Source organism: Littorina saxatilis, linkage group LG4 (genome assembly GCF_037325665.1).
Source record: "Littorina saxatilis isolate snail1 linkage group LG4, US_GU_Lsax_2.0, whole genome shotgun sequence".
Taxonomy (NCBI): Eukaryota; Metazoa; Mollusca; class Gastropoda; order Littorinimorpha; family Littorinidae; genus Littorina; species Littorina saxatilis.
Genome location: NC_090248.1, coordinates 2,994,632 through 3,006,707, shown reverse-complemented (window position 1 = coordinate 3,006,707; position 12,076 = coordinate 2,994,632). Strand labels below are relative to the sequence as shown.

Genomic DNA, 12,076 nt, shown 5'->3' with positions numbered 1-12,076 from the left:
GAAGAAGAAGAAGAAGAAGAAGAAGAAGAAGAAGAAGCTACGCTGAAAACACAATAGCTGTTAATAAATTTAAAAATAAATTGTCATTCTGCATTTTAAGTTTGTTTGTTTGTTTGTTCGTTCATGGGCTGAAACTCCCACGGCTTTTACGTGTATGACCGTTTTTACCCCGCCATTTAGGCAGCCATACGCCGCTTTCGGAGGAAGCATGCTAGGTATTGTCGTGTTTCTATAACCCACCGAACTCTGACATGGATTACAGGATCTTTTTCGTGCGCACTTGGTCTTATGCTTGCGTGTACACACGGGGGTGTTCGGACACCGAGGAGAGTCTGCACACATTTTAAGTAACATTTTCAATGATAAAAAGTGTCAATTTTTGACATAACTTAATTTAGATCTGCATATTATCATACTTTTGTTTAACATGCACATACATTTTAAATAAATTGATGAACCATTCAGCACATGTTTCGTTGCATTATGTGTGACATATAAAAAAAAATTGAAGCTGTATGTGTTTGTTTTATGTTGGACCGCAACCGAATAAAGAAGGCTTGATTTGAAAAGGTCAATACGTGGAGTCGGTGTTATGATTTTTCGTCTGTTATAGTTCAAAATAAAATTATCACGTAATGTCTCCGGTGCATACCCTGACATCACTTTATGCATTATAAGACCTTTATTATACATTAATCTGTTTTGAAATGATTATACTTGCACATTTTTATAATCAGATTCTGAAGGAGTGGGTTTTTTTTTTAGCATAATGAGCTTAACTGCTCTTCTGTGAAGACTGGCTAAAGGTTTCAAAACATTAGCACTTGCACAATCCCATTCAGTGGATGCATAATCAATATTTGACAAGATGTGATTGTAAAAAAAGATATTGAGAGAGAGAGAGAGAGAGAGAGAGAGAGAGAGAGAGAGAGAGAGAGAGGGAGGGAGAGAGAGAGAGAGAGAGAGAAAGAAAGAGAGAGAGAGAGAGAGACAGAGAGAGACAGAGAGAGACAGAGAGAGACAGAGGGTTAACCAATCAATGTTGATAATTACCGCGGCGACTCATGGTCAATTTGCAACTTTTCTTTGTAATAGCAAAATCCACAACGAAAAGTCATAATACTCTAAAAAGAAAAGAACTATGCTCAACACTCACTGAACTCACACAAATGATCGCAGCTCTGTACATGTTCAGACTGAAAGAAAAACCTCACTGAACAAGATACGTTTGACGTCACAGACAAGGTTGACGTGTTATCTCGAGCTACTGTGACCCTGCTTTGCGGCCCGGAGTTGGATTCTAACCATTCGTCTCCCTGTGGGTTATTGTGCATTTTGTTGCGCTACCAAGATGATGACAAAAACGATGTTTGGTGGCTTGTTGTCAGACCAGCATGTTTTTGTTGGTCCTCGGGGAGCATATCGCCTTTTGTCACATATTTATCAACCGCGGCCTTCGGCCTTAGTCGATACATATAAAACAAGAGACGATATGCTCCCCTCGGACCAACAAAAAAAGCTGGTCTGTCAGCAAAACACCATTATGCTCGTGCTGGAGTTCCACCAGACGCCCCCTCAGCAGAGCCAGGCGAAGTCGCTCAGGTAGAATAGCCATCCTCTCTCAGCGACGACAGACACTTTGTGTTTCCAAGCGTTCATTTCCCCGAGTTATATACCCATCAAAAAAAGAAAATATGTTACAAGATAAACGCAAGACTAACGCACGACAGACTTGCTATGTTGTGCGAGCCTCTTACGAAATTATAATATCCGTGAGCGGACAATCTTGCAACTGCCTAATGACGGTTCTGCGGCGGTCGTGAGACTGTGGTAGGACATTCTGCTACCCAGGACAAGATATCTATCGCACGGCGGTCGTGAGACTGTGGTAGGACATTCTGCTACCCAGGACAAGATATCTATCGCACGGCGGTCGTGAGACTGTGGTAGGACATTCTGCTACCCAGGACAAGATATCTATCGCACGGCGGTCGTGAGACTGTGATGGGACATTCTGCTACCCAGGACAATATGTATATATATCGCACGGCGGTCGTGAGACTGGTAGGACATTCTGCTACCCAGGACAAGATATATATATCGCACGGCAGTCGCAAGACTGTCGCTAAACGGTCGTATGAGTGACTCACGACAGCCACAAGACAAAGATACCACATACAGATCGTGCAACAAAAAAGGTGCATGTCCAATTTTGCCTCTCGACGGCACGTCAATGCCACGATGCTCAACATTGTGTACGACTGTCTTGCGACGACCCCCGATGACCAACGATGACCCCCGATGACCAACGATGACCCCCGATGACCACAGTTTCTATTGCGTCATGGGAAAAGTGCGTCCTGGGTTAGTTGTGACTGAGGCTTAACAGTCAAAAACTGTGTACTGTTGCAGAGACTGCTGAGGGTTCTACATGTTCTTCAACACGCGGCTCCGGATGGAGTGCTTACACCTACTCTCAGACTTGTGCCTGGGGATGTTGCGGTTATGGTGACCATCAATACTGCTGCACAGTCAAGTACGCAGTTGACACGTTTTTTGTTCGGTTGGATGTTTGCTTGGTTGCATTGTTGGTGGTTTGTGTGGTGACCAAGTACGTGTCTGCTTTCTTTGCTTGGTTTTCACTTTGTACTTTGTGATCGTTTGTTGATGTCGTTGTATCAGTTGTTGTTGTTGTTGTTGTTGTTGGTGGTGGTGGTGGTGGTGGTGGTGGTGGTGGTGGTGCTGGTTGTGGTGTTGCTGTTGTTGTTGTTGTTGTTGTTGTTGTTGTTGTTGTTGTTGTTGTTGTTGTTGTTGTTGTTGTTGTTGTTGTTGTTGATTTTGTTGTTGTTGTTGTCGGTGTTGTTATCGGCGTTGGTGTTGGAGATGTTGTCGGCGTTCTTTTTGTTTCTAATGATAGTCTTCTTTTTCTTTTTCTTCTTCTTCTTCTTCTTCTTCTTCTTCTTCTTCTTCTTTTCCTTTTTATATTTAGTCAAGTTTTGACTAAATATCTTAACATCGAGGGGGAATCGAAACGAGGGTCGTGGTGTATGTGCGTGTGTGTGTGCGTGTGTGTGTGTGTGTGTGTGTGTGTGTGTGTGTGTGTGTAGAGCGATTCAGACTAAACCACTGGACCGATCTTTATGAAATTTGACATGAGAGTTCCTGGGTATGAAATCCCCGAACGTTTTTTTCATTTTTTTGATAAATGTCTTTGATGACGTCATATCCGGCTTTTCGTGAAAGTTGAGGCGGCACTGTCACGCCCTCATTTTTCAACCAAATTGGTTGAAATTTTGGTCAAGTAATCTTCGACGAAGCCCGGGGTTCGGTATTGCATTTCAGCTTGGTGGCTTAAAAATTAATTAATGACTTTGGTCATTAAAAATCTGAAAATTGTAAAAAAAAATAAAAATGTATAAAACGATCCAAATTTACGTTTATCTTATTCTCCATCATTTGCTGATTCCAAAAACATATAAATATGTTATATTCGGATTAAAAACAAGCTCTGAAAATTAAATATATAAAAATTATTATCAAAATTAGTCCAAATCAATTTAAAAACACTTTCATCTTATTCCTTGTCGGTTCCTGATTCCAAAAACATATAGATATGATATGTTTGGATTAAAAACACGCTCAGAAAGTTAAAACAAAGAGAGGTACAGAAAAGCGTGCTATCCTTCTTAGCGCAACTACTACCCCGCTCTTCTTGTCAATTTCACTGCCTTTGCCATGAGCGGTGGACTGACGATGCTACGAGTATACGGTCTTGCTGAAAAATGGCATTGCGTTCAGTTTCATTCTGTGAGTTCGACAGCTACTTGACTAAATATTGTATTTTCGCCTTACGCGACTTGTTCTTTTTCTTCTTCTTCTTCTTCTTCTTCTTCTTCTTCTTCTTCTTCTTCTTCTTCTTCTTCTTCTTCTTCTTCTTCTTCTTCTTCTTCTTCTTTTTCTTGGAATCCTCCCCCTTGAGTCATTCTGCTTTTCTCTCCAGCGTGGGCCTCGTCATTGGAATCGTCCTCCCTGTGATCATCATCGGCGTCATCATCACCGTCGTCTGCTGCTGTATCAAGAAGCAGCATCATAGCGGCCGTGCTGTACAACCAACCACCGGTACAAACATCGTCGCTGTCGTCGGCACAGGTACAGTTTGCATAACAAGTTACAGTTATTGTTTTCAGGATTTAAACTTAATGTGTATATCTATCAAATAACCAAAGGGAAGTAAGCGCGCTTTATTCATACGACATGTGTAATGGAGTAAGCGAGAGTTATACGGAACCTTTCTCCTGGCACCTGAGAATATACCAAGCACCATTTTGAGGGTAGGCGTGGTCAGGGACCTGTGACGTCATACGCAAATATTACTCAAATCTAAGAAACCCATGTTTGAACAGAAAAAGGCAAATCTTCAATTACACGTATGTTTCTGACCAAAACATTGCTGTTTGACACCTGGGCTAAACTCTTGAAAAAAATATCTTTAACTTATTTTGCCAGTGTATATGGAATGTGACACTTGGTATTTGGAGCTTGGTGTTTGATTTTTAACATTAAACGATAACAATAAACATGCACTCACCGGAATACAGTGACAATAACATAACATACACACAAATTAGTTTTAACGAACGCCTTCTTCTATTACTTCTCATCCGCGGTCGCTTGTTCAATTTCATTTACAATTCAGAATGTGACGTTGGGTATTTGGTTTATAAAATTTAGAGTTTAGAATTTGCAAGTCATGGTCCAAAAGCGTGACATGGACCTGGAAAAAAAAACGTTCAAAGAAAATCGTTTAAAGCTCGGCATGTAACAGACCAGAGTTAGTGAAACTATAAATGAAAACAAGCGTTAAAAGAGACTGATCCGTTTTCCTTGTGTGTGGCTTGACATTGGACATTGGCGGGACATACAGACATGTTAACACTTCGAACGAAACGAAAGTGAAACTGCAAGTCACGCGCAAGTAGGGCACGTGATACAAGCGTTTGCTTGAGTTCGTGTCCCTATTGTTTTTCGTTGTATTATTGTATCATGCTTACTTGAATAAAACCTTGTTCAAACCAAGTCACGCGCTCAATTACCAGCCATTTATAGTGTGAATAGCATGTGTGATGCCACGGTCACAACAGGATGAAATTAGATTTACCTTTGTGTGTTTACTGTTTTATTAATCGTTTGTGATAGGGGCGGGGATATAGCTCAGTTGGTAGCGCGCTGGATTTGTATTCAGTTGGCCGCTGTCAGCGTGAGTTCGATCCCAGGTTCGGCGGAAATTTATTTCAGAGTCAACTTTGTGTGCAGACTCTCTTCGGTGTCCGAACCCTCCCCCCGTGTACACTACATTGGGTGTGCACGTTAAAGATCCCACGATTGACAAAAGGGTCTTTCCTGGCAAAATTGCTTAGGCACAGTTAATAATTGTCTACCTATACCCGTGTGACTTGGAATAATAGGCCGTGAAAGGTAAATATGCGCCGAAATGGCTGCAATCTACTGGCCGTATAAAATTTCATCTCACACGGCATCACTGCAGAGCGCCTAGAACTGTACCCACGGAATATGCGCGATATAAGCCTCATTGATTGATTGATGTAACTAGATGAAAAAACACCCATTTGTTCTGTGGAGGAACACAATGCACGACAGCACGTCCACTTGTGAGATACACGTTGCAATTACCGACAAACAAGACGATATATTTAGTATCCCATGCTATGTACGTGTCGCAGTCATGTGTACACATAACTTGTTCCTACAAAATTCCAACAAATTGTCATTGTGCACCCAGGAGTGATTTTCTGTGTCGGTAACTTTTATGTCAGTGTTCTCCATAACACAACATTTAAGAAAAAAGGATGCTGTCTGCGTAAACATGTTCATCACCTCTTTTCATCTGTACACTTTGTTTGCAGTCTTTACTCGCAATATTTTGGCAAGAGATGAATGTCAATAAGTGGCTGCTTTCGAACAGCTGATTTTCTGCCAACTATGATGGCAAACAAATATACAAGGAAAACAAGAGTCAAATATTGGGGGCAATATAAGGTGCTTGGTGGCTTGTTGACAGACCAGCTTTTGTGTTGGTCCGAGGGGACCATATCGTCTTCGGTTTCATCTTAATTGACCAAGGCCAAAGGCCGCGGTTTAAAGATATGAAAACCGAAGGCGATATGTTCCCCGAGGATCTGACAACAAGCCACCAAACATCGTTTTTGTCATCTGTTTGGATGAGCAAAGGTACGCACAATGTTACATAGGGTTCCCTATTCTGAACGTTATTTTTAGAATGCAATTTCCAGGGCCCCCAACGCGTGAGAGAATCGAGATAACACGTTTTATTCCCCCCTCTGCTTCTTTACCTCTGTAAACTTGTAGGGGTAGTTATTTTTCGATAATGACCCAGCAACCAAACAAATAACGACCCAGCAACAGCCTGAATCCTCGATAGTGCAATGGGTTGAGAAGCTGTTCTGTTTCGGTACTACTTTTTGCGACTGAAAAGTTCCGAACGCTCTAACGTACAAAGTATACATCTCTGGAGCAAACAATACAAACATACCGCATTTAAATTAACAACTACAGGCCTGAACACATAAATCTCCATATAAAATCCATGAGTTCGGTTGTTTTCTGAGTCTAGATCAGACGTTCATCACAAGCAATTTCCCAAGGCAAGTAACTCATACTTTGTCTAGCGACAAGAGTAGTTCCCCTTCTTTTCACTCAGTTTCTTCGACAACAGACTGCAATCCGACGGTCAGTTTTCAACAATATTTCATTTAATAAACAGATCACACGCAACCAAATGCACACATCTCATCAATTTAAACAACATAAAGCGGTTTCATACACTATTTTCCCCAGAAAACTTAACTTCATACAGTTTTTAACGTTGGAACACGGGTGCAAAAGTTCGTCTGCTAGTCCCATTTGACGAAAAAACATTATCCTAAACGATACCAAAACATATACAGAACACACAATATCTGCCTTTGCCGCCACAGCAGAATAACAGCATATCTGTGTACTTGATTTTAGCCCAAAATAGGAAAACTGACAAGAAGTGTTAACAGAATGGAATGATTTGCACGGAACTATACAACCGCGCATTAATCGATCGCCTGCGCAGGTTGACTGGTTGAGAGAATAGGATTCGATCAAACTTTCGCAAAAAAACTCCTCTTTTCTTTGAATAACTGAAGAAAGGAGGAATAAAGAGGTTACACAGCTCGTCTCAGTGATTATAAAAAATAATGGTCTCAGTTCGCGGTCATGAAAAAGCTCGCTAAAGCTCGCATTTTTCATGATCCGCTAACTTCGACCATTATTTTTGATAATCACTGAGACTCGGCATGTAACCTCTACATACTTGTCTGTGACGTCGAAGTAGGGGGAGTAGCTTTGAAGGGAAAGACTACTGTTGTCCCAAGCAAGGGCCTGAACAGATACATTATGGTGAGAAGTACTGTGTATACATTATGGTGAGAAGTACTGTGTATACATTATGGTGAGAAGTACTGTGTATACATTATGGTGAGAAGTACTGTGTATACATTATGGTGAGAAGTACTGTGTATACATTATGGTGAGAAGTACTGTGTATACATTATGGTGAGAAGTACTATGTATACATTATAGTGAGAAGTACTGTGTATACATCATGGTGAGATGTACTGTGTATACATCATGGTGAGATGTACTGTGTATACATTATGGTGAGAAGTACTGTGTATACATTATGGTGAGAAGTACTGTGTATACATTATGGTGAGATGTACTGTGTATACATTATGGTGAGAAGTACTGTGTATACATTATGGTGAGAAGTACTGTGTATACATTATGGTGAGATGTACTGTGTATACATTATGGTGAGAAGTACTGTGTATACATTATGGTGAGAAGTACTGTGTATACATTATGGTGAGAAGTAATGTGTATACATTATGGTGAGAAGTACTGTGTATACATTATGGTGAGAAGTACTGTGTATACATTATGGTGAGAAGTACTGTGTATACATTATGGTGAGATGTACTGTGTATACATTATGGTGAGAAGTACTGTGTATACATTATGGTGAGATGTACTGTGTATACATTATGGTGAGAAGTACTGTGTATACATTATGGTGAGAAGTACTGTGTATACATTATGGTGAGATGTACTGTGTATACATTATGGTGAGAAGTACTGTGTATACATTATGGTGAGAAGTACTGTGTATACATTATGGTGAGATGTACTGTGTATACATTATGGTGAGAAGTACTGTGTATACATTATGGTGAGAAGTACTGTGTATACATTACGTTGGTAGGATACTGCATCAACTTGTACGTGCTGAAATCTAATTGTAACAAGACATTCCTTCGAGGTAGGAAAACACCCCCGTTGGTCAAAGGGAAATAACCATTCTCACTGCACCCATTCTCACTGCCACCAATTGAGAAGGTTATTTCCCTTTGACCATGAATATGTTTCTCTATAAGTCCTTGTAGAATCTTAATCCACCAATAACTCCGTAACCGTGTGTTTGACTGGTCCCAATTTTTGTAAGGACCGTCTCAGGAATGTATAGAACCTGTTCACCAAGTTTGGTGACGATCGGTCCGTTCATTCTTGAGATCTATATGCGAACACAAACACACAAACACACAAACACATCGAGCGAAACCTATACACACCCCTATACCGGGGGTGTAAAAATGATTTGCGTTTGCCCTGTGACAGGTGCCTACGGCCAGCCTGCCTACAACCCCTACCCGCCCATGCCTCCTCAGTCTCATCAACCGATGGGGGGAATGGCTCATCAGCCGTATCAGCCGATGGGTGGGATGCCTCCTCAGAACAAGCCTGCAGATGCTCCCCCTGCCTACTACACTTACTCCGACCCAGCCTACCCCCCAGGAGGAAACGCCAACTTCCCCCAGAACCCCCCGGACCCCTTTGTCGCGGCCGCTACCTGCAGCAGTTAACCCCCCCCTCCCCCCCCCCCCCCTGCTTCCACCATTGGCAACAACGTCAACGATAAGAACTAGCGATGCAAACTTGTTTCTTTTTAGGTTGTGTGTGTGTATAATTATGTTGATATGTTGTGGCTCCCGTGAACGCTTGTGTTTAGCATGTACGTGTGTCAATCACCTAACTGCAGGCATCATGTTTAGCTGCAGGAAATACTAATTTCTCGCTGTTGAATTTGCAGAGATGCATCACACACAGCATAAAACAAATCAGAAGTCTCTCTTTTTCAATTCAACCATTGAACTGGTGCTATCATAAGCGTTAACACACACATTAATAATCAAACACAGTCATGCAATACTAGATGCTCCCTCGTGTGTATGTGTGTGTGTGTGTGTGTGTGTGTGGGGGGGTGTGTACCCATGTTTCCACAGGTTTGGTTGCCTAAATCACCATAAGGCAACCATCCACACGTGGATGGCAACCTAAACTCTGGATGGCAACCTAATTGTGTGGATGCTCGCTTCATTTAACACCGTTAAATTGACTTTTTTGACGGAAAGAATGTCATAACAATGTTCAAAATGACATTCTTTCCGTCCTCTATAGGCGACGAAATAGGTCAAATTTTGTGCATTTTTTAGTGCAAAATTCTTCGATGCCGGAGCGAGTACTGCACCCAGTGCTGTTGTAGTGCAAGTGCACTAGAAAGGCACTACCCCCAGTGCCGCCTCTTAGGTAACCATCCACACTTTAGGTATGTGTGTGTGTGTTTGTTTGTTTGTGTGTGTGTGTGTGAGCGTTTGCAGGTGGGTGAGTGTGTGTGTGTGTGTGTGTGTATGTGTGTGTGTGTGTGTGTGTGTGTGTGTGTGTGTGAGCTGCCTGCCAGCACATGCAGAGATCACTCGGTTGGGACTTGCAGTACTCAAATCACTGATAACAAATGATATTAGCTGATGTGGATTGAATAGATATAGGTTACACACTCCGAGTTCTGAATATCTTGCATATTTTCCCGAGGGTCGATTTTCAGGTATTACCGAGCCTTTGGCGAGGTACTACCTGAAAATCGACCCGAGGGAAAATATGCAAGATATTCAGGACGAGGTGTGTAAGCTATTTATCCCATTACTCCGACGTTTTCATTAAAAACACTTACTTTTTCCACTAAAACCTGCCCGTGTCTGTTTTCAGCTTGCTAAAAGCCTCCGCAGTCGAAATTCATGTCAATGAATTCATGCGCAATGCTAGTTCCCATTTGTCATCATAATGGACGGCGTCATTCGACTTGCATGTGGACATTCAGTCATTCATATTGCTTATAAAAAGGTCTACTATCTGCTTTTACATTTTGAAAGTCATTTTAAAATATCCCTGTGTATATTTGACATCGGCTTTCGTTATACTCAATTCGGCATACCGGGTTTATATTTTTACCAGAATTGCGCACGATAATGGCAGCGCAACAAATTCAGTTCGGGCCGTGCTGGTTTGATCGTTGACCCAAGTCAGTTCGCATGCAGTGTTACCGTGTTTGTCAGTCGGGGATAGAAATGTTGGCTGTCATCGCGCTGTTCTGTTTCGGTTTTCACACGTGGATCACTTACATATTCAGTCGTCGGGTTTAGGTGAGCCAAAGCTTCAATACTTCGCCTGTTGTAGACGTTAAGCAATAAAGCTTGAAAGTTGTATGTCGGCACTGAGAGTCGGTCGCGGTACATCGCTTTCTACTTTGTCCCGGTCTTGAGTTTGAACACCTAAGGTTGGCTACATCTAACACCTCACATCCTCTTCTCTTCCCCATAATTATATCTTAACTGTATCTCCAACTTCTTTTCGTCTTCTTCTTTTCATTTTGATGCCACTCCCTCATTTGTCGCTGAACCCCGCAGTTGACTCGACTCGGATTCACACAAGCCCGTCTGGCAGACGACAGTTCGAACAGTCTTGAACAGCACGGTTGCCAGCAGATTCAGCTATCAATCGAAGCAATACACTTAAAGCCAAAGCAAAGAACCAAATGAGAAAACCTAACGTTTGATTTGACTTCATGGTGACTCTTCTGATTATTTTTTTGGCGTTGGAATGGATCTCAACGGGTTCCCAGCTACGACAACTTTTCCAGAGTTATGCACCGCAGGCATGCCTTCGACAATCGATGTCAGTTTCAGATTAAGTTTTCGAACTACCAGGTGACTGGGTTGTGTTTTGATTGCTCTCTCTCTCTCTCTCTCTCTCTCTCTCTCTCTCTCTCTCTCTCTCTCTCTCTCTCTCTCTCTCTCTCTCTCTCTCTCTCTCTCTCCCTCTCTCTCTTTCTCTCACTCTCTCTCTCTCTCTCTCTCTCTCTCTCTCTCTCTCTCTCTCTCTCTCTCTCTCTCTCTCTCTGTATAATCAGCACTCGCCAAAAACATCAACTTTCAGAAATGACTCTGAGTCTGTCCCTAAATGAGCACTCCATTGAGCAAGTAGCTGGGCACCGTTTACTGGGACTTACTGTTGATAATAATCTCAAATGGCAGACTCACATCAATGGAATCTGCAAAAAAATTGCTAAAAACCTGTTTCTTTTGTCAACGTTAAAAAGCATTATTGATCTAGACACAAGAAAACTATTTTACAATGCCCACATAAAACCCCATATTGATTATGCTTCCATAGTATGGGACGGGTGTAGTGAAGTTCACTTGAAGAAGCTGAACTCGCTCCGGCGCAGAGCTGCTAAACTAGGTCTGCCCAGTCCATCTCTTTCTACAAAGGAAAAGATGAAAATATAACATGTTCATTTATGTATAAAGTCGTCTATAAGGACGCCCCAACATATCTTATACAACTCTTCAAATCATCTCCGCCATATTATTCAAACACTCGAAATAACCTTGCCTTGTCAAGGCCCCGCATCGACTTGTTTAAAACTAGTTTTCTTTATTCTGGCGCCTTCCTTTGGAATTCACTACCTGTAAATATCAAGTCATGTCTGCCATTATCTTCTTTTAAAAGACAGCTCCGAAAGCACCTCTCTAACGACTAAGTCGGTGTACAATGTGTGCGAGTGTGTGTGAGGATGTGTGAAAGAGAAAGTGTATAGTATGCTTCCATTAAC

The 12,076-nt window shown here is 41.8% G+C and overlaps 1 protein-coding gene across 1 annotated transcript in view; it reads left to right on the top strand.

Moving 5' to 3' along the window:
• LOC138963788 (uncharacterized) overlaps positions 1 to 11,283 on the top strand; it is a 12,894-nt gene extending 1,611 nt beyond the window's left edge. Inside the window, exons 2-4 of the mRNA XM_070335644.1 lie at positions 2,413 to 2,536; positions 4,001 to 4,149; positions 8,746 to 11,283. Coding sequence (XP_070191745.1) covers positions 2,413 to 2,536; positions 4,001 to 4,149; positions 8,746 to 8,990 — 518 coding nt within the window. The 3' untranslated portion in view covers positions 8,991 to 11,283. The remainder of the gene's footprint in view (positions 1 to 2,412; positions 2,537 to 4,000; positions 4,150 to 8,745) is intronic.
• The last annotated feature ends 793 nt before the right edge of the window (positions 11,284 to 12,076 follow it).